Consider the following 27,626-nt stretch of genomic DNA (forward strand, 5'->3'; position numbering starts at 1 on the left):
TTATCTTTAGAGGCAAGATTCCAGGAATGTGAAGTACCATCCTCTTGCATGGAAGAAAGGCACATTTTGGAGCTCAAAATACACTCAACTGAACCGTTGAAAAGGCAGGTCAGACATGCAAGTAGTGCAATGTTTCAGGGTTTTATACATCAACACATTGTACTCTGAAGAAATCTCACTACAAGCAGTGTTAACACCCACGTAAACATTTTATAAACACTTGAGAAAGTCACCCAACTTCCAACCCTATGCATGGCAAGGCTACTCCTTTACATTCACTGGACGGAATATTTAAAAGCCATCTTTGGGCAGAAATGACTCCCAGCTTTCCCCCAATTTTATTTTGCTTCCCCAAATCCTTTTTTTTTTTTTTTTTGTTTCCCCAAACACTTCCACAAACACTCCCCCTGCATTTACCCCTAAAGGGCCTGCAAGGGGGCCAAGTGATTGCACCATCCCACTGCTCCTAGAACTTATCCTTGGGAGCTTTGTGGCTCTGAAAAAGTCCCAGATTCCCAGCTCCTTGCCTCTGTGTGCAAGCAAACAACACCTGGAACAGTCCTGCTTCCAAACTGACATTCCAAGGACAGGTGGTGAAATGACAGCCACCAAAATATCCACCACATCTCAAGGATGCAGCTCCAGCAGCCTCACAACCTTTGGTTTTCTGCACCATCCACAGTAGGTGCCACACCAGGGGGGGGTTTGGCAGCCTGCTTGTGCCTTTGGAAGGGGCTTTTCCAAAGCAGAAATGCCCATGTGCTCTTGTGCAACATCCCTGTAATATTGCCACCCCAGTCAAACCAACCTAACCTGCTTTGGTTTTTTTGGATTGAAACCCAGATGGATCCTACTCTCCCCAAACAGCTTGTGCTGGTGGGTGCAGGAGCTGCAGAAATGCTTCTAATCCATTGCTGGCAATCCCACAGCATCATTATCCAGCAGATTACAAAGGCAATCATTCCCCCCATCCAAATGCTCACAGCAATGGGGAGTTGTGCTTTTTTTTTTTTTGTTTGTTTTTGGATAGAAAGACATTGGTAATGGGATTTATCCAAAATAAAGCCTTCTTTTAATAGTTTATATTATTTTTTTTTAAAAGTGGTCTAGCAATACTTTAAACACTTTCTTTGAAAGACACATACACCCACACATGCTTTCAAGTACACGATGATAGATTGGACTCCTGGAGAAGATGTGTTGATTTTTGAGAGAAGGTGATGCTGCTGAGCCAGTCCTTTCAGTTGACTTCCAAGACCTCAGTCTCTGGCAGGCCAAATTTGATCTTGTACTTGTCAAAGAGTTTGATCAGGGAGTCCACATAGATGCTGTGGTAGAAATCCACTTCTTCCTGGGATGGATTATCAACTTTGGGGATGGTGATGGGTTCCCCAACTGATAAAAAGAGAGAGAAAAAGAAATCACATTAGGTTAAATGCTTCTGTACAGCCTGAAGATTTCTACTCTATAGCCACAGTAGCTCAGCACATCCCCCTTGGAATGGCACAGCATCCCGTTAAAGCAGGGGTTTGCCCTATTCCTTCCTCTTCTACCAGAGTCTGAAACCCAACTATCCCAACACCAGGACCTTCATACAATATCCAGATCCTTTTTAGCTACTGGGCAAGGCAGTTGGGAAGCCCCACTTGCTTCTGTGTCCAGCCCAGTGCTGAATTCCTCCTCAGTCAACAGGAACCAAGATCAAAAGCTGCTGTTCTTGGATATTCCCCTATATACACATCACAAAAGTAAAGAAGGGCTCTTTTTTTTTTTTTTTTTTCTCTCTCTCAAAGACTTTCTGCTTTGGGTTGGAAGGTTTGCTTGCAAGAAAGCTGGGGAGGGACTTTGGAGGATGTCAGGGAGTGATAGGATATGGGGGAATGGATTCAAACTGGAAAAGGGGAGATGGAGATTGGATGTTAGGAAGAAGTTCTTCACCAGGAGGTGAGATTGGAAGTTGGGAAGAAGTTCTTCACCAGGAGGGTGGTGAGAGTCTGGCACAGGTTGTCCAGAGAGGTGGTGGAAGCCCCATCCATCCCTGGAAGTTTTTAAGGCCAGTGGATGGGACTTGGAGCAACCTGGACTGTGGGAGGGGTCCCTGCCCATGGCAGGGGGGTTGGAACTGGATGATCTTAAGGGTCCCTTCCAACCCTGCAAATTCTATGATTCAAAAGGCAGATTCTTTGAGATTCAGCCATCAGACAGCATCACACTGCCAGTCCTAGCTGTGGTCTCTGACTATCCAAGACCTGAGAAGGTATCACCTATGGCATATTTCCCCCCAAAAGAGCTCACATGCAAAAGCAGCTTGTGTTAGAGAATGATGGGAGGCTTGTAGCCCAGGAAACTCTCCCAGCTCACCCTCACCTGTGCTGGAAGGTTTTAAATAGAAGGGAAAACTGTCTTATAGTCAAGACTCCAAGATCAAGCTGGAGTAGGGGTATGGCATTGACTTGAGTATGCTACTCCCTAGAGCATGGCACATAACTGAGAGTTGAGGGTGTTCAGCCCAAAGTAGAGAAATCTCTGAGGAAAATTTGGAGCACATTCCAGTACCTGAAGGGGCTACAGGAAAGTTGGGGAGAGACTTTTGCCAAGGAGATTTGAGTGATAGGATGAGAGGTAGCAGTTTCACACTGAAAAATGTGAGATTTAGGTTAGATCTTAGGAAGAAATTCTTTCCTGGAATGAAGGTGGTGAGACCCTGGTTCAGGTTTCCCAGGGAAGCTGTGGCTGCCCCATCCCTAGAAGTGTTGAAGGCCAAGTTGGACAGAGCCAAGAACAACCTGTCCTCATGGAAAGTGTCCCTGCCCATGGCAGGGGGTTGGAACCAGGACTTTAAGGTCCTTTCCAACCCAAACCACTTTGATTTTATGACAGCATGTTTACACCAAGACCTTACCAACAGTAGTGATGGGCTTGGAGTAAGGTAACAATCCCCAGGTGTTGGAGGAGAAGAGGCCACGGCCATGAAAGATGCAGGGAGCAAATCCAATGTGCTTCTGAAATTTCTTCTGAACCCATCTTCCCCAGGAGCCCTCCTCAAAGATCACTTGCTTGTACACTTCGTTCTCCCCAAATGAGTAGACAGGAACCAAGTCCGCCCTAGAAAATTGGGAAGATGTTAGGAGCTCACACCCATGAGCTGGTCTGATGTCAGCACCTCAGTACCACACTCACTGCCTTCTTGTGCTCTTTCAGACTGCCCATGGTCAAAACTGTTTGGGTTTTTGGGTTTTTTTCAGCAGAAGGTACTGACATACACCATCCACACTTGATATGATAACACAGATACACTTAAGCCATGCAAGAGCTGTAAGAGGCCCAGAAAACTCTGCCAAGGCATTGAATATGCTTCCATAGCTTCTCATCTCTGCTTTTTGGTGGCCATCCCATTTCAGACACATCCCTAGAGATCAGAGGAGCTGCAGAAGTGATGCCCCATACAGGGAGCTAACAGCTCCCTCTCCTTCCCTTGGAAACTCTCTTGGGCATCTTCTGCTGAGAGGCAGAAACCAGAGGACAGATTCATGTGTCTGGTGCTCTGAGCATCCATCCACACAACCCAGCAAGACTGCAAAAAGCAGAATCCACCCAAGACATCAGCTGCTTTCAAGTGTTACCACCAAGGCTGCCCCTTACCCATGTCTCAGAGCCAGCTTCACAAATCCTTTCCGATTTTTCAGCGTCACCGAGTTCTTGCCCGGGGTGCAGTTCAAGGACTCTGCTGCCCCTCCAACCACGATGATGATGGCATTGCCAGTGCCATTCTTGGACAAGATGTAGTCTATGCTGTCACGGTTCACAGGACATATACCTGGATATCCCAGAAACAGACACAAGAGTCAAGTTGAGAGATGAAAATGAACCTGAAGATCTCAGCCCTACTTGGAGCAAAAAGATAAAGGCATGAACTTGGAGATAACAGCAATACTTGGAGCAAAAAGATAAGGTTTTCATTGCCAGGTTGAGTTATCCAACATCCCTGTGGTCACAGGGGGTTGGGTGAATCCTCAGGCAACCTCTTCCTCAAGTAAAGAACCAATTTAGGAGACCTGGAAAGCATTAGAGCTGATCACAAACTCCACCAGCTCCAGCTCTCAAAAGGTTGCCCTGAACACAAAAGACTTCAGCAAGGATTTTCCTCTGTATTTAGTGGTGCCAAAGGCAATTGTTTATCATGTCTTCCCTCCACACAAACTTTGCAGCAGGAGCTGGTTTATTCTGAAGGGGGAAGCAAAGCAGTTGTGTTATTTTTAATGTACAAAAGTCTGAATTTGACCAGTTCCTCAGCAAGATCAAGTAGTGGAATGAATCTTCCTTTGGAAGGATGCTTATGTGACACAAAAAGAATAAAATGACAAGCCTTCCAGTGACAGATCTACTATGGATTACTTTAAACCCAGAAATTTTCTGAACTAACTTCCCACACTCCTGCATGGAAAGAGTGCAACCTTTTCTGTCCTGGGAAAGGAAAGATGTTTGGGACAGAGAAGGAACTGCAATCCCTGCTCTAAAAACCTCAGGCCCCACTCCAGAGATCTTATCATTCAGCCCAGTGAAAAAGGGAAACTTTCTATCTATCATTTTGCTCTAAAAAATGTTGATTCTCTACTCCTGAAACTCGTGTTTTTATCCTAGTGATTGTCAGAGCTTGCTCATGTCTTGGTTTTGACCTGAATAAGGCAAGGAGAAGCAAGATTCCATCATTCACATTCCTATCCCCACAGTTCTGAGCCCTGTGGAGCCCTGAAGCTCACAGCACTGCCAAAAGAGGCATCACAATATTTAATTTTAGAAGGGGATTCTGCACATCTCCTGCTATTCACCACTTGATCCAAAAAACCTAAGTGATGAATGGGTCCTGTGGGATTAGGCAGGGCAAGTCTCTAAGTTTTCATGTCCATCTTGAAACCCTCAGCATCAAGGTCACCAACTAACCCCAGCTCCAGAGTATAGGGGTGGCACTTGAGATAGATGAACCTGAAAGAAATGGGCTTTTCATCTTCAAATCCAGCTGATCTCCTCCTGACCACCTTTCCTTTGAAAGGTTCAGGCTTTCAAAGCCTTCTGCTTTGCAGGACAGAAAGAAACCTTCATATTTCTCCTATTCTCCACAGCAAGGCTCAGGCTACAGAGCTAAAAGGGCAGCCCAGATTTACATTCAGCCATTTCACACTTGTTAGCAAAAGAAGATTACATCTGCTCACAGCCCTGAGCACTGAAATCCTTCCTCCAGGAAAAGCAGAAAGACAGTCAGACACGTGGCAATGGCTAAGCTGTGTTTTTAGCACATTTACACAGTATATTAGATTTTCTGGCCATCTTTTCATGCCTTGGAGGATGCAAAACATTGTAATATGCAGCAGTTGGTTGTGAAGCATCTAAGTATTGGTTGAGGGTTTTATTGAATATTTTGCCAGGGTTTCACTTGAAGTGGTTAATAAAAAAAAAAAAACAAAGGACAGAGGCAACTCTCAGCATTTCCCAAGTGGTGTTCAAGCCTTTGTAGTGACACCCTTGAGTTCCAGTATAGCAAAGTGAAAAGCAATTATGGCTTTCAGAAAGTTAAATTTGTCCAAGAGACCTCCACTTCAGTATTAATTAAATCCTAAGTAGAGTTGAAGCAGAATTTCCTACTGATTGAACTGATTCCTACTGATTTAATGCTCAGGGACAGCCAAGTCAGCCCTCTCAGCAGGGATTTTGTTGGTGTCTACTCCCACCTTCCTTCCAAAAAGAGGTGAGCTGGCCAGACTTGTCTACCAGTCATCTTCAGCAGCTTGAATATGTGGGGTATTTTTAAATATAGAAAGGCTGATGCCTCGTGGAAACAACACACAAATTAAATTTACAGGCATGACAAAGAAACAGATCCAAGTTTCTCCTGCACTGGTGTCCTGAAGGATTCCCAAGTGGTAGGAATTATGCACTTCACACAGCAACTTCCATCTGATGCAGGAAGGTGGAAACCAGCTCTGCCCCTCCTAGGCAAAGACAAATACCTTTTCTTCAGCAGGGAGAGGTATTTTTCCTCTCCCACCCCAAATCAGGGCAGGGAACTTGGAAAGAGTCAAAGCTATCAAGAGCCCAGTGCATCTCCTCCTGTCCTGTCTCCAGCTAGTCAAGATTCAGCCAAAACCACTACAGTAAGATATCTGTTTTAAAGTCATTTATTGCTGAATCTGTTCCAGGAACAGCAACCAGGCTGTTCACTTTGTGGTCTTAATATCTGACCCTCTCATTTCTACCTAACTGATGGGCATCCTTGCTCAGGAAACAGAGCTCAAGTCATGCCAGAACACTCTTATCAACACTGCTTCCTCTGCTCAGGCAGAACCTCCAAGCTCTCCATCATTAAAATATTTAAATTTGTTAGCACAGACCTGTTGATGGAACTCAGCTCAGCATCACTGTTGGGTCCCTGCAAACCATCTCTGCATGGAAGGGGCTCCTCTGTGCAGCTGAAACCACGCAGTGCCCCTGATCCTTTACTCCTTGCAGGCACCCAAAAGTGGGGTTTGGGTGAAGAGAGCATCCATCCATCACCACCAGAAAACCAAGCTGCATGAGAGCTCATGTGGGAATGAGCCCAGGAGCAGGGCAAGCCATGTTATTCCTATTTCACAGGCTAAGGAATACTTTATATTTTAGTTAGTGCAGCTTCACCTATCACTACCTCCCAGAACAACTTTTAGGGACCTCGTGCCCTGGTTTGGGACAGGGTGAAGGTGATTTTCTGTCTTGTACTTTTGATTTTAGCTCAGTCTCTTGTAAGTAGTTGCACTTGCTGAAATTAACAACAAGTTTCTCAGACAGTGTGTGCTTCTAGAACTGATAACACTCAATGTTTATAGTTACTGCTAGAGACTGGTGTGCAGAGCCAAGGACACTGCTCAGCTCTGAGGAAAACTTCTACCCTCCAGAAGGAGTAAAGAGGTCCCACCTGAACCCTCCTTTGGGGAGGAAGGGACAACAGAGATGCCAGAATTGACCAAACAGAGGATTCCATCCCATATACGTCATACTCAGTATAAATTTGAGGGATCACGAGGGCCAAGCCATGCTTCCAGCTTCCAGCTGCCTGTCCTTCCTGCCTTTCCTTCTTCCCTTCCTTCACCCGGCATCCTGGGAGGATCCCATCCATTCCTCTGCCTCTGCTCCTGATCCATCCCAGCCTGAATTTGTGTGTTCCTGCCTCCAGCTCCCAACTGCTGCTGACTCCAGGATTCCAGCCTGGATTTTCCCAGGGCTGCCCTGCAGCCTGGGTGGTGACGTGAGAGTTATTGGGGGAAAGAGGGGAGGAATGTGGGATCAATTTTCCTGTCTATTTGTATAGATTTAGTCATTTTTCCTATTTCTCATTCCTGTTTCACTAAAGTTGTGTAGCTTAGTTTCCAACCCATCAGTCTCTCTCCCTTATTCTCTCTCCTTTCTTTATCAAGGAGGAGAGAGAGAGATTAATAGGGAGCGTCTGTTAATTGGTTTAATTGCCAGGCCAGTGTTAAACCCTGACACCTGGTTTAGTGGTGGATTTGGCAGTGCCAGCTTTATGGCTGGACTTGATGATCTGAAGCCTTTCCCCACCCAAACTGTTCCATGTTTCTAACTTGTTTCCACCTCTCCATCTCCCACAACTACAAATTCCAGGGATCTTCCTATGCCCTTGGACAGGAGTGTCCTTGAGTTAAGGATGAATGCAGAGGGGCAGCAGTTCCCCACAGCCCAAAATATTCACATTTACTCAGAGATTCTCCTTGACAGCTATGTGAAAGCAATGTTTGTTATGCCATAGGAAAGCAGTGGGTATGTCAACTTCTGCCACAGCTTTTTCAGGTTGAGGATGGAAAGACAGCTCAGAGACAAGGGCACAGTGAAGAGGAACAAAGTTTTCTTGCACTTACCACCAGACATTAAGTAGTCCCTCAAAATGGGCATCCTGAAGTTCCCAGCCAGGGTAGCAAGGTAGGGTCGGATCCCAGGAAATTTCTGGCCAACACCTGTGGCCTCTGTGCTGAAGTTGCAAAAGGCACCCAAGCCCATGATGCCATGAGGGTGGTACCCAAAAATGTAATTCCTTGTGGTCAGCAGATTGTGGGTTTTAACCAGCTAGGAACAAACAGAGTGAGCTCACATGAAGACAGATATTTTCAGGTAATAAGAAAAAAAAATTAAAAAGGAAGAAAAAATTCCAAGTCCCCAGCTTTTGCCTCCTTTTCCACCAGGGAGAACATCTGCAGGGCTGCAGCTATGGGTTCTCCTGGATTTCAGAAGCTCTGGTAAGAGCAGCCCCTTAGATTTCAGTCCCCCAAGCAGAGGGAACAGGATGAACAAGCTGATTTTTGACACAAGGGGACTGTCAGCCAAGCAGGGACAGTGGGTGGGTTGTAGTAGACTGTGTCCTTTGTTTCTCCACTCCTTCCAGAGGTATTCTTAAAAGGTTCTTGCCCAAACCAACCACATTCTTCATGGCCCTGGAGCAACAGCTACACCTCCTTCCAAGCCTTCTCACCACATTAGTGGCTCCCATCCCAGTGTGAGGGGGGAAAAAGAAGAATAAAAACCAGTGTCGCATAACAGAAGTTTGCTTAATACATAAAAAAAAAAAAGACTCAACCACTTAGCATGTTTGCTGGCCATCCTCCAAGAGAGAAAATGTGCAGAAAGGTGGCTTACCACTGGAAACTATCCTTCTTTTCAAGAAGTTTTTGCTTCTGGCCTGTGTGCCAAAGTGCCAGCAAGAGCAGTGTCCTGATTTCTGCAGGACATGATCCAGGAGCAATGCTCAAATTGGTTTGGGGTTGTGCAATATTCCTGACCATTTACTCAGCTGTTTGCCCAGCATGGAACCTCCAGAGTTGGCTCAGCCATGCAGAAAACAACCCAGGCCCTGGTACCACTTCTTCCAGAGGACTTTTAGATTGGAGATTAGAAGGAAATTCTTCACTGGAAGGGTAGTGAGACCCTTGCCCAAGGAAGCTGTGGCTGCCCCATCCCTGGCAGTGTCTCAGCCCAGGTTGGATGGGGCTTGGAGCAACCTGGGCTGTGGGAGGGGTCCCTGCCCATGCAGGAACTGGAGGAGCTTGAAGGTCCCTTCCAACCCAACCCAATCTAGGATTCTAAAAGAAGAGCCTTGTCCTGGGGAGCCCTTGGAGCATCTTCCAGTGCCTGAAGGGGCTCCAGGAAAGCTGGGGAGGGACTTCGGACAAGGGCCTGGAGGGATGGGATGAGGGGGAAGGGTTTCCAGCTGCAAGAGGGGAGATGGAGAGGAGATCTTGGGGGGAAATTCTTGAATTTGAGGGTGCTGAGCCCATGTCCCAGGTTGCCCAAGGAAGCTGTGGCTGCCCCATCCCTGGGAGTGTCTCAGCCCAGGTTGGATGGGGCTTGGAGCAACCTGGGTTGTGGGAGGGGTCCCTGCCCATGCAGGGGTTGAACTGGAGGAGCTTGAAGGTCCCTTCCAACCCAAACCATTCAGGGATTCTAGGACTATTTTGACACTCTAAGTAGCTGCTACCCATGCATCACAGCATCTTCCCCAGGCAAGAAGTCCAAGAGCATCAGTCAGGATTGCTGCATCACCCTACACAAGCAGGGATCAAATTCTGATTTTTTTGTTCGTTTGTTTGGTCTTGCTGACTCCCAACACCACAGCAGGTCTCAGGTTGGAGAGGACAGGGCCTCCAAGTCCTAGGTGCACCTTAATCACGAGATGCTTCACCCCATCCCTCAATCTGTACATACCAAGGTCACTCTGTGTCAACTCCTCTTGGAAAAAAAAATAAAATCAATAAATCACAGCTTTCCAAAACGTCCCGTCAGCATTCCAGGCCCTGCTGGCTCAGCCAAGAAGGGCTTTGGCAGTCAGCAAGAAGTCTTTTTTTGCTGTTGTTGTTGTTGTTGAATCATGCTACAGGGAGCTGAAGCCCAGCACTTGGAAATCTGATTCCCTCCTCCCCCATGTCCCCATCACTGTCCCCAGACGACGCTGTGGCTCATGTGCTATTTCAGACAGCAGCTGCCACACAGCCATGACACTGCAGGGACTTCAACAAGTGGGACCACCCCCTCCTCCCCACTTTCCCCCCAAGCTTTGAGGTCAGGTAGGGTCTCCAGGAAGCTTCGTTTGTGGTTGCAGCAGCTCTGTGGAGCCTCACAGCCTGTGTCACATCAGTCACCTGTGTCACATCACTCACCCTGTGTCCCCTCTTTCTCAAAGGGTAGGTGGCTTTGCTTTCACTCCCCTTAAGCCAGTTAAGGCAACCAGGGCTCCCAGACTAGACTGGGAAGCACTCTCCAGGAAAGACTGGAAGGAAAAAAGCAATGGTATGGGAAGCAACACCCCCATCTCTCAGCTCTTGCTCAGTTGTAAAATACTTAAGTGCTGGGAGCTACAAACATCTCTGGCTTGGTCAAACCAGTGGTAGATACTGAAGATGTTTTTCCTTGCAGAGCAGGGTAGTGGTATCCTTCATCTACACCAAACACAGCTACTTTAAGAGCTGCAAGAGGGGCTGTCCTTGTCACTCAGGAGCACGAGGCATTTGTGAGCTGAACGTGACAAAGCCACACACGGCTCCCAGCCAGGAGACAGACACTCTGTCCTCCTGCTGCCACCCCTGCCAAGCACCCTGCCTCTCGTCCACATGCAAGGACACCCAGTTTCCAGTGGAGCCAACTGCTTTGGGTACCTTCCCCAGAATTCAGCCATGTTCAGCCTTATCACTCCGTGGTGGTTTTTGTTTTTTGTTTGATCTCACAAGCCTTACAGGAAAGAATTTCTTCCTCACATCTCATCTCAATCTCCCTTCTTTCAGTTTGAAACCATTGCCCCTCATCCTACCTATCACTCCATGTCCTTCTCCAAAGTCCCTTCCTGGCTTTCCTGCATCCCCTTCAGGTCCTAGAAGATGCTTTAAGGTTCCCAATGACCCTTCTCATCTCCAGACTGAATAACCCCCACTTTTGTCTTCACAGCAGAGATTCTCCAGCCCTCTGACAATGTTCATGGCCTCACCTGGATTTGCTCCAACACCTCCATGTCCTTAATGTGTTTGGAACCCCAGAATGGACCCAGCACTGCAGGGTGGGGGGGTCTGACCAGAGTGGAATAGAGGGAAGAATCACTCCATGGTTTGTTTGGTTTTTTCTTCCAAGACCTCAGAGGCAGAGGTGATGGAAGCACAGGGTTGTGTTTCCACTGCTTGGTGATCCCCACACCAGGCTTGGTGATACCCACCCACAGCACTTGCACAACTAATGAGAAGCACAGAATGGGTTGGCTTGGAAGGGACCTTCAAAACTCATCTAGTCCACCCCCCCCTGCAGGGAGCTGGGACATCTTTGGATCAAGTTGTTCAGAATCCTGACCTGGAATGTTTCCAGGCATGGGGCATCTCCCACCTCTCTGGGAAACCCAAATCAGCAGCTCACCCCCCTCCCCATAAACCACTTCCTTCCTTATCTCTAGTCTGAATCTCCTCTCTTTTAGTTAAAAATCATCACCCCTTCTCTTATCACTGAGAATTCTGTCCCCATCATTCTTAGAGGCTCTTTGCAGGGACTGAAGGGCCACAAAAAGGCCTTCCTGGAGCCTTCTCTTCTCCAGACTGAACACCCCCAACTCTCTCCCCCTGGCTCCAGAGCTGCTCCAACCCTCTGAGCATCTCCATGACCTCCTCTGGACTCCCTGCAACACCTCCATCTCCTTCTGCTGTTGGGGACCCCAGAACTGGACCCAGCACTGCAGGGGGCATCTGACCAGAAAAAAGGGGAGAATACCCTTCCCTTGACCTTCTGGCCATGCTGCTGGTGATGCAGCCCAGGACATGGTTGGTTTTCTGGGCTGCTTGCATATGTTGCCAGCTCACATCCAGCTTCTCATCCACCAAAGTCCTTGGGGATGCTCTCAATGAATCATAGAGTTGGCTGGGTTGGAAGGGACCTCAGAGATCATCAAGTCCAACCCTTGATCCACTCCCCCCGTGGTTCCCAGCCCATGGCACTCAGTGCCACATCCAGGCTCTTTGGAAATAGCTCCAGACACGGAGAATCCACCCCTTCCCTGGGCAGCCCATTCCAATGCCTGATCACCCTCTCCAGAAAGAAATTCTTTCCAATCTCCAACCTAAACCTCCCCTGGCACAACTTGAGACCATGGCCTCTTGTCTTGCTGAGAGTTGCCTGGGAAAAGAGACCAACCCCCCCTGGCTCCAACCTCCTTTCAGGGAGTTGCAGAGAGTGAGGAGGTCTCCCCTGAGCCTCCTCTTCTCCAGCCTCAACACCCCCAGCTCCCTCAGCCTCTCCTCACAGCATCTCTGCTGGATCCCTTCACCAGCCCAGTTGCCTCCTTTGGACCTGCTCCAGGACCTCAATCTCCTTCCTAAACTGAGGGGCCCAGAACTGGACACAGGACTCGAGGTGTGTGCCTTCCTCCTGCAGCCTGTATGGATATTGGGGAATGCCCCAAGCCAGGTGCTGGACATTTCACTTGGCCTTAAATAGTGCAGGAACAAGGCAAGGGATGTGCAGGGAAGGAGCTCACATCCCACCCATGGAAAAGGTGGGGAAAATGAGGGTGGGGGGGGGGGAAAAAAGATGTGGGGGGAAATAATAATAATTAAAAATATAATCAGTGCAGCACTGGAGACTCAGTAAATGCTCACAACAGGGCTTTACAGGCCTGGTATTCATGTCTGTGCTTTTCCCCATCTCCTTGTCCCATTCAGGCTGCCACTGCTCTCCACAGGTTGTCTCATCAGGTGGGTTCACAGAAGCTTAAATCTTCCTCCACCCAAGTCAGGACAGTGAAAAACTGCCAAGTATCAGCCAAGTTTGTCTTCTTGTCTACAAGTGGTGAACATCTTAAAAGCTGCTAAAGCAGAAACCCAGCCCAGGACAGAACTGCCAACACCCCAGGCAGGGCTGTCATGGCTCTGAAGTCTAGAAGCAGGAATTTTTGATGTGCTGCAACCCTTTATTCCTAATTTCAAGCAAGTTTGAAGCTTTCCTTAGCACTCTGGTCACCCCCTACCCTCTACAACTCCCTGCAAGGTTGTAAGGAGGTGGGCGCTGGGCTGTTCTCCCAGGTGACAAGTGATAGGACAAGAGGAAATGGCTTCAAATTGCACCAGGGAGGTTTAGATTGGATATTGGGAACGATTTCTTCCTGGAAAGGGTTGTCAGAGCCTGTCCCAGGCTGCCCAGGGCAGTGGTGGAGTCCCCATCATCCCTGGAGGGATTTCCAAGCCCTGGAGCTGTGGTGCTGAGGCCATGGGGCAGTGGTGGCCTGGGCAGTGCTGGGTTACTGGTTGGACTGGATGATCTTAAGGATCTTTTCCAACCAAAATTATTTGATGATTGAGTTCAACACGAATGTTTCTGCATGGTGTGTCTGGATGGATGCCCAGGTCCTTGGAGAATAAGTGAGGTAGCAGGAGGTGATGGGGAAGGGTTGGGCATCAGCCTGATGATTTCAGAGCTCTGGACTATGCTCAGCTGTCAAAAAGAACCTTTCTCAAGCTTGCACCATGTGCCCTTTGAGCCAATCCTGCTGTCTGGAAGGGTCCAAAGGGTGGATGTCTGGTGCTGGATCTGCAGAGGAATTCTGTACAGGGCTGATTCCCCCTCACTGAGCTTCTTTGCATGGGTCCAGTTCTGGCTTGCTCTCTAAAATTCCCTCGAAGGAGGTTGGGGCAAGGTGGGGGTCAGTCTTTTCTCCCAAGGAAAAAGAGAAAGCAGCCCCAAGTTGTGCCATGGGAGGTTTGGGTTGAATATTAGGAAGAATTTCTGCATGGAAAGGGTTTTCAATCCCTGTCCCAGGCTGCCCAGGGCAGTGGTGGAGTCCCCATCATTCCTGGAGGGATTTCCAAGCCCTGGAGCTGTGGTGCTGAGGCCATGGGGCAGTGGTGGCCTTGGCAGTGCTGGGTTCAGGGTTGGACTGGATGATCCTAAAGGTCTTTTCCAACCAAAATTATCTATGATTCCTCTAGTTTCCTTGCACCTTGGCCCCTGACAACCAAACACTGAGCTGCTGGGTGCCTTATCAGCAATCACTGGAGCTGACATCTGACAGCAATGCTTGTGCAATTCTGTTCTGAACCTCTAGTTTGGGTTTGTTTTTTTTTTTTTCTTTGGCCTTCAAGGTCTTCTCCACACAACCCTCAGCTCCTTGAAGCCTTTATGCTCCCTGGGATGAAACAGAGGCAACATATCCTTCCTGAATCCCAGCCAGGAATTAGTTGGACCTTCACCCCACTGCACCAACACCCCTGTTCTGAGCTGTTGTCTGAGACCCAACCTCTATCAGAGGGGACAAGGGTCCATCCATCTGCCCTAGCAAGAAGAGATTTCTTTATACAGACCTTGCCATGCCTACAGGAGCAATAAAGCAGTGCAAGGACAGCACAAAATAAAAAAAAAGTGTTAATACTGGAGTGCCAGATACACCCAGGGAAGAGCATTGCCAATTCTATTTGTAGGAAGAGGATGAGTAAGTGGCACAGGGCAGAGGAAAAAGACTGCATAGGACCAGAACCAGCCCCCTGACCATGGAAACATGCAGAAAGCAGCAAGTTAGAGCTCATCCTGCAGGATCCCAGGTGCAGGAATGAGTGTATAAACTTGTAAAATAAGCCAATAATTGCCAGGAGCTGCATCCCACTCAGCAGCACTGTGGAATAAATTCTCTCCCTTTCCCAGCAGTGCTGGCCAGGACTCAAAGAGCCCTCCAGGCTCTCAGCAGTACCACTACACCCCAGAGAAGGAGCAAAAGCTTCCATTTCCATTCTGTCCATCATCTCCAACAGCAATTAAGGGGAAGCTTTGCCAGGAAGCCAACCAAGCCAGAGTGGAAGACAAAAGCTGCAAGAAAAAGAGTCACTATTTTCTAAGAGTCCCTGTTCTGGCAATGCTGCTGCCTCTCCCATCTCAGCAGGAAACTAAGATCTCCCAGGAGACTTTTGAAATGCTCAGAGCTTGACAAAGGGGAGGCAAAGTTCTGTGGCCATGGCAATCTGGGGCTCTATTGCCTCTGGAGATAAGCAGCAGGTGTGTGTTCAGGTGAGGCCTTCCTGACTTCAACAAGACCTTTAGATTGGGGCACAGCCCTGGTGACATCCTCAGGATCTGCTTGGAGGTGGAGTCCAGCCAAGCACCCAGCACCCTCAGCACCTCCAAGGGTTTGGGCTTTCCCAGAACCAGGATTTAGCTCTCTGGAAGCTTCCTCATGCACTGCTTGGCTTAACATCATTTACCAGGACAGCCACTAAGCAGCAGACTTAAGTTTCCAGTGCCCTAAAAGAGATTTTTACTGCCAGGGCATGAAGCCCCAGCGGAGGTGGAAAAGGAAGGAGCTCAGCCAGATGCAGCTTGGTTTCCAAACCCACCTGGTATTACAAAACACAACATGGGGCTGTTCCATCTGGAAAAAACAGGGAGGGTTTTATCAATGTCCACGGGGTGGGTGTGAAGAGGATGGGGTCAGAATCCTCTGAGTGGTGCCCAGGGACAGGAGAAAGGGGAACAGGCATGAGCTAGAACACAAAGTTCCATCTAAACATGAGGAGGAACTTCTTTGAGGACTTTGAGGGTGATGGGAGTACTAGAACAGGATGCCCAGAGAGGTTGTGGAGACATCTGAAACCCTCCTGGACACAATCCTGTGGCATCTGCTTTAAATGAAGCTGCTTTAGCAGGGGATTGGATTAGATGACTTCCAGAGGTCTCTTCCAACCCCAAGCACTCTGTGATTCTGTCTTCTCCAGGTGCAAGAGACCTCCTGGTGTTTTAGGATGGGAGGCACAGCTGGCTCAGGTGGAAACCAAGCCAAAAACATCAGAGCAGAGGCTGCTCCTCATGCACTGCTCTGACAAAGCAAATCTGATGCTAGGTAGAGTTCTGGAGGGATGCAGCAGGGACACCTCCCAAATCCCAGGTTGCTCCAAGCCCCATCCAACCTGGGCTGAAACACTGCCAGGGATGGGGCAGCCACAGCTTCCTTGGGCAACCTGGGACAGAGGCTCAGCACCCTCACACCAAAGAATTTCTTCCTTTTGTCCAACCTAAATCTCCCCTTTTCTAGTTTAAAGCTGTTTCCCCTCATCCCATCATAGAATCAGAGAATTTTCAGGGTTGGAAGGGACCTTTAAGATCATCCACGTCCAAACCCCCTGCCATGGGCAGGGACACCAGACCAGGTTCCTCAGAGCCCCATCCAACTTGGCCTTAAAAACTTCCAGGGATGGATGGGGCTTCCACCACCTCTCTGGACAACCTGTGCCAGGGTCTCACCACCCTCATGGTGAAGAACTTCTTCCTAATATCTAATCTAAATCTCCCCTCCTTTTGTTTGTATCCATTCCCCCAGGTCCCATCACTGACATCCTAAAAAGCCCCTCCCCAGCTTTCTGGTCTTGTCTTTTCTCCAGCCAAGTGAAGAGATAAGCAGCAGATAACATGGAGCAGAGATCCAGAGGCTGGAGAGAGACAATCTCCAAGGAAACAACCCAAAACCTCTTCTCACAGATCAGAGGTACCCATCTTCAACACTGAAGGATGCTCTGTTCTCCATGAGCTACAAGACCTGGGTTTAAGCAGCCAACTTGCAGCCTGTGCATTGGTAATACATCTTTCCATGTAAAGAAAGTGGCAAGGGTGTCCACCAGCAACATCTTGAAACTGGATGATCTTTAATGTCCCTTCCAACCCAAACCATTCAATGAAACCACGTTCAGACACCCTGAAAGCTCAAGTGACTTTGGCAAGCAGGAATCCAACCTGTGTAGCTTTGGCTTCCTACTAGAACTGGATTCTCTTCTACCTCCTGAGGCTGGGCTCATCAAAAGCCATGGCAAGGTCCTTCCCTTTTGCCCAGCCTGAATAAAACTTGCCAACAGCCTCACACAATGCTCCTTGCAGTCATGGGTCCTTCCAAAGAGGACTGAGCTGAATTCCAAGCTGAATTTCACCTCTGCTCTCTCCTAAGTCCTTCAGCTCATTCTGCAACCCCAATGCAGCTGGGAAGCCCCATATTCTGTCTGCAACCACTCTGAACTAACAGGGAAAATGCCAGCAGAACATGAGCAGGTTCCAAGACACAGAATTGGAGATATTCCTGCTGCTGGAAGCTCCTTTTCCCAAAGCAGACTTCAGAGCTGAGCTCCTTGCTCCTTGTGAAGCTGCAGGGCTTTTGGTGCACAGGGTTCCCAGGAATTCTTACCTATTGCATCCCTCCCTATGGATGGAAGTGGAAATCAGACCAAAACTGAGCTCAAGGAACAGAGGAAGAGCTGAGCTCAGGACTGCTGCAGCACAGGAGATGGGCAGGAGCCTTCATGCTACAAAGAAGTCTGGTGACAAAGCCAGAAGTTGTAGCATATTCTGCAAATCATGACACCTCCACTGATCAGGCATTGCAGACTTTATAAGCACAGCAATTCCAAGCAGTAGTATGGCAGTAGTATGGTTACCATGAGTAACCCATGTCCTGCATCCAGTTTAGTGTCATGGGTAGCCCAGTCTAGGTCCAACATCACCTCCCCAGGGCTTAGCACAAGGCAGTTGTAATTCAGTGATTTAAAAAAAAGAATTAAAGTCCCATAATACAGACTTAAACTGTGACTTACTCTTATTGGAAAATAATCCCTGAAGTATCTCCATATAGCCCAGTTCCTCACCCATTGGGATCTTCTTCCACCTGAAGGGAAAAAAAAACAATTATGTTTATAAAGCTCTTTCCACATGAGTGCCCACCTGAAGATTCCAAAGATTTTACTGAAGAAATAAATAATTCCATTCCTCAAAGCTGTCCCAAGCTGCATCTTTCACTAAAGTCAGGTGAAACCATCCATGCTCAGGACTTCAGGATACTTCAAGCTAACCAAGACCTGACTACAAATTCATGGTGGGACCTGACTTGATAGTTGGGCACTAGATATGTCAAGCTGGAAACAGCTCAATTTTGATTTAGATTCATCTTTTGGGGAAGGAAGGCTGAGATGCTGCCTCCTTTCAGTGGTCTTAGAACCATGGAGAGTGGTGCTCATCTGGCACGGGAAGGAGATGCCATCAAATCTTGCTGTGGGTTTTCTCCAGGCTGCCTTCCAGAATAAAAAGCTTTTTACTCCATTAGCAGCAACACTGACTCCACAGAGGAGCCACATCTTTACAGCCACACCATAATCTGAACCTTGCAGGAGCTGGAGAGGAGAACAGCAAGAGCTTGGGGTCTTTATAGAGATATTTCTGACCTGCTGGAATAACCTAAGCCTAAAAAATATGTTGGTAAAAGCCAGCAATGGCACAATATTAGTGAATTTTATCTTGCCTTGCCCTCACCATCAATAAAATCATCTTTTGCTGAGGCCTGATCTTTGTGTGCATCACTGAGTAACGGTTTTGGTCAGGGATTCAGCCAAGTGCCACCAAGAAGGGAAATCACCCCTGATAAGGAAATGCTGCTTTGTCTAAATCCGAGGTCAGGGATCCATAAACAGTAAGGATCTGTTCTGCAATATTTACCTTTCTTTGGTGTATTCCAGTCAAATACCAGCCAGGCTAAATAAAGAGCAGCAATGGCCCAACAATCTGTGCACAGTATGTACATGAGGATTAAAGTGCAAGCAACACCTGGAGAAAGAGAAGAAAAAAACAAGGTTGCATCAGGTTTTGGTCTGCATGACGAGTCCTTTGCTTTTTGACCCCTCTCTACTGGGGTCTTGGTCTCAACCTGAGGTCATTAATCCTCAATCAAATCAGATTTAGTTAAAAACTCCTTATCTTCCTCCAAGGTACCTGCTCAAACCTCCCCTTCCTGGCTTCTCCAGGGCCTCTCTTCCATAAAATATCCAGGCACAGAAGCTGCTTGCAAGACTTGATGAGCATCCAGATTTCTTTGTGGCCGACACCCAGGGGTTTCTCTTCCTTCCACACCTCACAAATCCTCCCCATGTCCCACCAGGATGACACCCACAAAGGATCTTGGCATTTTAGCCCAAACTGAATTGCGAAGGAAGAGGGAAACTTGCTTGACTGATTGCAGTCAGCATCTTCCCTGGAAAACTCTGAGGAACCAGATCCAATTGCAATGTCCCTGTTCAGAGTAGGGGAGAAGGACTAGATGACCTTTAAAAGCCCCTTCCAAACCATTCCATGATTCCAAGACCTTTTTCCAGTTTAATTATCAACAATACCATGGGGTGGAGCAACCTGAACCTTCCCATACAAGTACCCAGAGACAAACAAACAAGACTGATGTTTTCCTGGGCAAACACAAACACCTCTTGCCCATCTTTGGGACCTCTTGGAAGGAGACCAAGCCAAGAAGAAGACATTTCTGTTGCAATCAGTTACCAATTGCTTCCAAAAAATTGGGGACATTCCTATGAGTCAGGTGAGAGACTTCCAATTCATAGAATCATAGACTCATAGAATCATAGAATTGGCTGGGTTGGAAGGGACCCCAGAGATCATCAAGTCCAACCCTTGATCCACTCCCCCCGTGGTTCCCAGCCCATGGCACTCAGTGCCACATCCAGGCTCTTTGGAAATAGCTCCAGACACGGAGAATCCACCCCTTCCCTGGGCAGCCCATTCCAATGCCTGATCACCCTCTCCAGAAAGAAATTCTTTCTAATCTCCAACCTAAACCTCCCCTGGCACAACTTAAGACCATGGCCTCTTGTCTTGTTGAAAGTCATTTGGCAAAAGAGCCCAACCCCCCCCCCCGGCTCCAACCTCCTTTCAGGGAGTTGCAGAGAGCAATGAGGTCTCCCCTGAGCCTCCTCTTCTCCAGGCTGAACAGCCCCAGCTCCCTCAGCCTCTCCTCATAGGATCTGTGCTCAAGTCCCTTCACCAGCCTGGTTGCCCTCCCTTTGCCAGCACCTCAATCTCCTTCCTGAGCTGAGGGGCCCAGAACTGGACACAGGACTCGAGGTGTGGTCTCACCAGAGCTGAGCACAGGGGCAGAATCCCTTCCCTGGACCTGCTGGCCACGCTGTTCCGGACACAGGACAGGATGCCATTGGCCTTCTTGGCCACCTGGGCACACTGCTGGCTCCTGTTCAGCTTCCTGACTTATTCAGCTTCAGACTTATTTGTAGGGGAGTCACAGACAAGAGCTGAACATCAGGAGAGCTTTCCACAGCCCCTGTGTTTTTTCTAGAGCCAGGTAAAACCATTTATTGCCAAAATAGCAAATTATCCAAGTGTGCTCTACTAAATCTCCATGCCCCAGGAACTGTCCTGCTTGTAGTGCCCATCCAGTAATTGATGCTTATGCAGAAGTTAACATTTTGGCTTCCAAAATCTTCTATATTAAAAGAAAGAAAAAACCTAACCAAAAACAAACATTAAAAAAAATAGAAAAAAAAACCCAGCTTTGCTTTCAGCCAAAAGGTGTTACTTACCCATGACTAGGAAAGTGAGAACCCATTGCAGCACAGAGATGATTTGGAGTTGTTTCTCTAGCTTGGATTTAGACAACCAGAACAAATCCTGCAGAGAAGAAAGAATGTTCGACCCTGTGCCTAGGGAAAAAAAAAGAAAAGAGAAAAATAAAGTTACATTTGCACAACGAGCAAAGATAAGAATATTTTCCATTTCAAATAGAGGGTTTTAAACCAATGCTTGTGCAGTTTGCTTGCTTTGAGGCTTGTCAAAGGGTAATATTTCCCATTCAAGTACCCTGGGAGGGGAACTGTTGGCATCTGCAAACACCCAGCTGCTTGGGGGGATGCTGGAGGGGATTAATGGGTAACATCACTTCCCACCTAAGCAAACTTCCATTCCTTTGACCATAAAAGTGCAGAGGACATTAACACATGGTCCTAAGGCACATCACCACTTCAAGCTGCCTATTTCTGGAAGTTTGATAACAGGGAAACCTGTGAGCTCACCATGAGATAAAAGATCCCAAAGCACAGGCAAGCAGCAGGCTGTGGGCTGGGTTGTTGCTTCACCAGGGCTGTTTTACAGCTCTTCTCAAGGAAAAATCCATCCTTACCCAGCACAGCTCCAGGGCTGCTTGAGCAACACCTCAACCCCCATCCCCAGGGATCCCCAGCTCCGTGGGTAAGGGAAAAACCATCCCAGTGTTTGTAAAGCAGGAAATGAGGAAGGAAGGGAGTTGAAAGCCACTCTTTTAGAAGCTTAAGCTCTTCAAGTGGAGAGAAAACCATGTTAAAAAAAAAAAATTGAAGTGAAAGACTTGATTTCTATATGAGGAACCCACCCACTGCAGGGTTTGCTGGTGTGCTCAGCAACCTCCAGAAAGCAGCACTTGCAAGGGGGTTTTCCTTCACTTCTCATTTAATTTCACATTTATTGCACCAGAACTGCTGGTTAAAATGCCAACCAAGCTAATGGCCAGTGACCAAACCAGGAGGTGTGTTTAAATAATTCCTTTTCAGTTTAAGGATCAGCCTGTTATTAGGGGGGGGACAGCTGAGCACCTGTTTTGCTGAATTCCTGCAGCCCTTGCATGACACTGCTGGGGGTTAATAGCACAGCAAGGGCTTAAACAGAAAGGTCTGGTGGAGAAAAGCTTTCTCCAGGAGTTTTGGAAGCTTCCACAAATCAGGTTTCATGAATGCATCATTTCAACCTGAGAAGCATCTCTGCAGCCTTTGCTGCTAAAGCCCAAGCAATGGGACTAATGCCCAGGAGCTGCCCCTGCTGAGCTGTTTCTTGGTTCTGCAGCTCCTTGGCTGCTCCCTTTAAATATCATAAATACCAGTTCTGGGCCCCTCAGCTCAGGAAGGAGCTTGAGGTGCTGGAGCAGGTCCAAAGGAGGCAAGTGGGCTGGTGAAGGGATCCAGCAGAGATGCTGTGAGGAGAGGCTGAGGGAGCTGGGGGTGTTGAGGCTGGAGAAGAGGAGGCTCAGGGGAGACCTCATCACTCTCTGCAACTCCCTGAAAGGAGGTTGGAGCCAGGGGGGGGTTGGTCTCTTTTCCCAGGCAACTCTCAGCAAGACAAGAGGCCATGGTCTCAAGTTGTGCCAGGGGAAGTTTAGGTTGGAGATTGGAAAGAATTTCTTTCTGGAGAGGGTGATCAGGCATTGGAATGGGCTGCCCAGGGAAGGGGTGGATTCTCCGTGTCTGGAGATATTTCCAAAGAGCCTGGATGTGGCACTGAGTGCCATGGGCTGGGAACTGCAGCAGTAGTGGATCAAGGGTTGGACTTGATGATCTCTGAGGCCCCTTCCAACCCAGCCAATTCTATGATTCTATGAAAACTCAGAAACCCCATGCTGCAGCTCTTCATACTTGGTAGTAAATACCCAAATTTGGGGTGGGTGATAAGCTACACCCCATTTTTGTTTAAAAAGACTCCAAGTCACCTGTGCAAGGGTAAGAGAAATCATTCCCACTGAGGGGCAGCCTCTCCTGCAGCTCTAGGAGCTGGAAGTCCCAAAAAATGGTCTCTAAATTAAAAAGGAACAGACCTGCTATGTCCTGAGGACTGCTAGGTACCAGTTTAAAGGGAGCTTTAGCAGTGGTGTCACTGCCATCATCTCCAGGCCCTCAAAATAAACCCAAAGTCTCAGAAACTATTTGCATTCTGCAATAAAACCCCAGCCCTGGGTAATTTATCCTCCCAGCACCTGCAACTACAACCCCAAAACATCTTTGGCTCGAGGAATCCAACACTCCAGCCTTGGAGCAGCTGAATCCCCATCCTCTGCCCTGGAACAGAGCAACTGTTGGACCCTCCAGATGAGAATTCCAACCTCAGCATTTTCTGGATGCTCTCACAAATCGTAGGCATTGCCAGACCTTTAAAAATAGAGCAGGATTGGGTGGCAGAAGTTGAGCTGTCCACTTGTTTTCCAAAGCCCATTAAGGGTTTGGTGACCACTTGCAACTCCTGCAGACAGGGGGGAGGCAGAGAGCTCCACCTGCCCTGGGACAAGTGGTGTCCTGGGTCAGTTATGTGCTGAAAGCAAGGAAATAAAAGTGAAAAAATAAAATAAAAGCAAAAAAATAAAAGCAAAAAATCAAAATAAAAGCAAAAACCAAAATAAATAAAAGCAAAAAACCAAAATAAATAAAAGCAAAAAACCAAAATAAATAAAAGCAAAAAACCAAAATAAAGCCAAAACCAAAAACAAAAGAAAAAAGTAAAAATAAAATAAAATACAAAACAAAATACAAAACCAAAATACAAAACCAAATACAAAACCAAATACAAAACCAAAATACAAACCAAAATACAAAACCAAAATACAAAACCAAAATACAAAACAAAAATACAAAACCAAAATACAAAACAAAAATACAAAACAAAAATACAAAACAAAAATACAAAACCAAAATACAAAACAAAAATACAAAACCAAAATACAAAACCAAAATACAAAACCAAAATACAAAACCAAAATACAAAACCAAAATACAAAACCAAAATACAAAACCAAAATACAAAACCAAAATACAAAACCAAAATACAAAACCAAAATACAAAACCAAAATACAAAACCAAAATACAAAACCAAAATACAAAACCAAAATACAAAACCAAAATACAAAACCAAAATACAAAACCAAAATACAAAACCAAAATACAAAACCAAAATACAAAACCAAATACAAAACCAAAATAAAAAACCAAAATACAAAACCAAAATACAAAACCCAAAATACAAAACCAAAATACAAAACCAAAATACAAAACCAAAATACAAAACCAAAATACAAAACCAAAATACAAAACAAAAATACAAAACCAAAATACAAAACAAAAATACAAAACCAAAATACAAAACAAAAATACAAAACAAAAATACAAAACAAAAATACAAAACAAAAATACAAAACAAAAATACAAAACAAAAATACAAAACAAAAATACAAAACAAAAATACAAAACAAAAATACAAAACAAAAATACAAAACCAAAATACAAAACAAAAATACAAAACAAAAATACAAAACAAAAATACAAAACAAAAATACAAAACAAAAATACAAAACAAAAATACAAAACAAAAATACAAAACAAAAATACAAAACAAAAATACAAAACAAAAATACAAAACAAAAATACAAAACAAAAATACAAAACAAAAATACAAAACGAATCCTTCCCAGACATGAAGATTCCCAACCCCAGACAAGCCTGTGCCTATCACTTATTTCCCAGTTCAGGTCACCCTTGGCAAGAGGAAGGAGAGAGGGGATGGACAGGGCTGTCACCTTGCAGGGACATCATCCTGGCCATGGCCACCATGGACCCAGGGCATCAAGTCTTGGGTTTAATCTTGAGACAGCCACTTCCAGCCTGTCCAAAGCTTCCTCTTCATCAACTTTAACAACAAATTCAACAACTGATTTATTTATTCAGCCTTCCATGCAATCCTTGCTTCCTTTCTCCTCCAGCTCTGGTAGCCAGGAGGGATTTTGGGGAAGATCCTCTGGAGACCCAGGCTGGTTGGTGGTAACACAAAGCCCGAGATGAGCCACCAGAAATGGGGCTTTGAGACTCAACCACAGCAGAATAACCCAACATTCAGACTTGGGTTCAACTTCTTGGAGAAAAAACTAAATATTTTAAATATTCCTTTCTAGGAATCACCCATAGATCCACATCAAGTATCATTTACATATTAAAATGCCAAAGGAGAATTAAGCATGGGGAAGGCAACTTCTGACTTCTGACTTTAGCCTAATAACCAAGTTTAATAAGGCCTGTGAGACACTTATGATTAATTATAATTAATTATGATTTACTGCAGACTTCCAGTACTTGAAGGGGCTACAGGAAAGCTGGGGAGGGACTTTGGACAAGGGCACGGAGTGATGGGATGAAGGGGGATGGTTTCAAACTGACAAATGGGAAATTTAGATGAGATTTGAGGAAAAAAGTCTTTGGTGTGAGGGTGCTGAGCCCCTGTCGCAAGTTGCCCAAGGAAGCTGTGGCTGCCCCATCCCTGGCAGTGTCTCAGCCCAGGTTGGATGGGGCTTGGAGCAACCTGGGCTGTGGGAGGGGTCCCTGCCCATGCCAGGGGTTGGAACTGGAGGAGCTTTCATATCCCTTCCAAAAAAAAACATTCCAATTCTTAATTTTGAGGCAAAGGATACCAAATACCCCAGCCTTTGGTATCCAGCATAGATCTCCATTTTCTACCACTGAAAGCAGCTGCTTGTCACATGCTGGCCACCCAGAACAGCCCTTGGAGTGTTTTACATGTGTTTTCTGTTTTCCATGGCACCTTCTCCAGAGATGGAGAGCCTGGATGCTTGAGAGCCTTAGCAATTCATGCTACAGAATCTTAGAATCATTTGGGTTGGAAAGGAGCTCTGGGATCATCAAGTCCAACCCTTGATCCACTCTCCCCGTGGTTCCCAGCCCATGGCACTCAGTGCCACATCCAGGCTCTTTGGAAATAGCTCCAGACATGGAGAATCCACCCCTTCCCTGGGCAGCCCATTCCAATGCCTGATCACCCTCTCCAGAAAGAAATTCTTTCCAATCTCCAACCTAAACCTCCCCTGGCACAACTTGAGACCATGGCCTCTTGTCTTGTTGAAAGTCTTCTGGCAAAAGAGGCCAATCCCCACCTGGCTCCAACCTCCTTTCAGGGAGTTGGAGAGAGCGATGAGGTCTCCCCTGAGCCTCCTCTTCTCCAGCTTCAACACCCCCAACTCTCTCAACCTGTTCCAGGCTCTCCCCACCCTCAAATTCAATAATTTCTTCCCCATCTCCAACCTCAATCTCCCCTCTCCAAGTTTTAACCCATTTCCCCTGTCCTCTCACAGAATCCCAGAATCATTTGGGTTGGAAAGGAGCTCTGGAATCATCAAGTCCAACCCTTGACCCACTCTCCCCGTGGTTCCCAGCCCGTGGCACTCAGTGCCACATCCAGTCTCTTTGGAAATAGCTCCAGACACGGAGAATCCACCCCTTCCCTGGGCAGCCCATTCCAATGCCTGATCACCCTCTCTTTGTAAAGAATTTTTTCCTAATATCCAAAAAGCTCTCCAGGGCAGAGCTTAACCCCATGGCCTCTTGTCTTGCTGAGAGCTGCCTGGGAGCAGAGCCCGACTCCCCTCTGGCTCCAACCTCCTTTCAGGGAGTTGGAGAGAGTGATGAGGTCTCCCCTGAGCCTCCTCTTCTCCAGACTGAACACCCCCAGCTCCCTCAGCCCCTCCATCCCATCTCTTATGTCTCCATAGCAGAGATTTTAGTTTTTCTGCTCTCAGAAGTGACCCTGAGCCCCTCAGCTTCCCCCCTGGAGCTTCCTGCACAGCCCCCTGTGTCCCTCTCCTCCATCCTACTCTCCAAGTTGGCCAGAATAGGAACTTCTCCAGGAGCCCTCACTGCTGCTCAGTGCCAGCAGCCATCTGCAGCCTGTCAAGGAAGCTCAGTGACATTAAGCAGCTGTCCCCCAGCTGCTGATGGCCTTAGGACCATTGCTGAATTCTAGCAGCCACCAAGAGATGCTACAGAGGAGATCCTGGAGTCAATGAAGGGCTCGAGCAAGCATTTGACCCACAACATCAACACAGACTCAGCTGGGGACAGCATCTGGTTCACTCCCAGTGCAGTTTATTTCAGCTAAAGTGCTCAAACACCATCTAAGCAGAGGCAGAGACAAAGGGACCAGCAGAGGAAGTAAACAAGACTTATACCTGGGCACCAGAAAGCCCAAACCCCAGCATTTAATTAAAAAGCAGACAAGAAAATGAGCTGAGAGGAAGCAGAGGTGTTACAGACAGATAAAAAGACTCTGAAAGTTGTGAAAGCCAAGCTTCATCTGCCATCCTTTCAGGAAAATTAACATGTTGATTCTTGGCCAAAAACTATGCTGCACAACACAGCTTATTTAGAGGAATCACAGGTTTGGGTTGGAGGGGTCCTTGAAGATGATCCAGTTCCCACCCAGTTTCTGCTGAAAACCTGGTTAGATGAGCATCAGGTGCAAATGGAAATCCTGAGCTAAATATCTGGCACAGAAGCTGCCACTGGAGGTGTAACAAAGCTGATAAATCAGATAAATAGACCACTAAGGGGACATTTTTGAGGACCCAACCTTCCATGTAGGAACAGGAGCCTCCCCAGCAAGCTGCTACATTAAAGGTGACATCTGTAAAACCCTTTGTAAAAAAAAAACATCTGTAAAACACAAGTTATCCTGGTTCTAGGTCTGCTCAGATGTCCCAGCTGCAGTGCAGAAGCTCTCTCCTCCACTTCCAGCCACTTTGTGGCCTTAGATAGGAAATTATTTGCTGGAGAATAACAAATTACCAGCTGGGGAGTAGTTTGCTCATGCCCCAGCAGACTGCTCAATAATCCTGTGTTATCTGCAGGAAAGAATGTCTACAACTGGAGGTCAACAACATAGTTAAGAGGGACATGTGACAACAACATTTGGTTCAGTCCCATTAGGAAGGAGCTGGGGTTCTGCAGACTTATTAGGACATTTATCTTGGGGTAGATCTGCATTTATCAAAAAAACCCCAAAAAAAAACCCAAAACCCAAAAAACATTGAACTTGGCCTTCAGTCCCAACAGCTCTATGTGGATAACCATGAGAATAGACCCAGCAGTCCTAGCCCAGCCAACAATTTTAGATTTAAAATCAGCAAGAGTTCATAGTCTTAGATAAGAGGAAGGGAACCACCCTGCTACAT

General features: G+C 46.9%; 1 protein-coding gene across 1 annotated transcript in view; it reads right to left on the reverse strand.

Moving 5' to 3' along the window:
• Nucleotides 1–346: 346 nt before the first annotated feature.
• The window catches only part of DGAT2 (diacylglycerol O-acyltransferase 2), a 30,220-nt gene continuing 2,940 nt past the window's right edge, over nucleotides 347–27,626 (reverse strand). The window contains exons 2-8 of the mRNA XM_008495186.2: nucleotides 20,403–20,522; nucleotides 18,517–18,624; nucleotides 17,622–17,692; nucleotides 7,905–8,109; nucleotides 3,643–3,817; nucleotides 2,903–3,105; nucleotides 347–1,395 (exon numbers count right to left, since the gene is read on the reverse strand). Of these exons, the coding sequence (XP_008493408.1) occupies nucleotides 1,241–1,395; nucleotides 2,903–3,105; nucleotides 3,643–3,817; nucleotides 7,905–8,109; nucleotides 17,622–17,692; nucleotides 18,517–18,624; nucleotides 20,403–20,522 (1,037 nt within the window). The 3' untranslated portion in view covers nucleotides 347–1,240. The remainder of the gene's footprint in view (nucleotides 1,396–2,902; nucleotides 3,106–3,642; nucleotides 3,818–7,904; nucleotides 8,110–17,621; nucleotides 17,693–18,516; nucleotides 18,625–20,402; nucleotides 20,523–27,626) is intronic.

The sequence above is a fragment of the Calypte anna genome, chromosome 1 (genome assembly GCF_003957555.1).
Source record: "Calypte anna isolate BGI_N300 chromosome 1, bCalAnn1_v1.p, whole genome shotgun sequence".
NCBI lineage: Eukaryota > Metazoa > Chordata > Aves > Apodiformes > Trochilidae > Calypte > Calypte anna.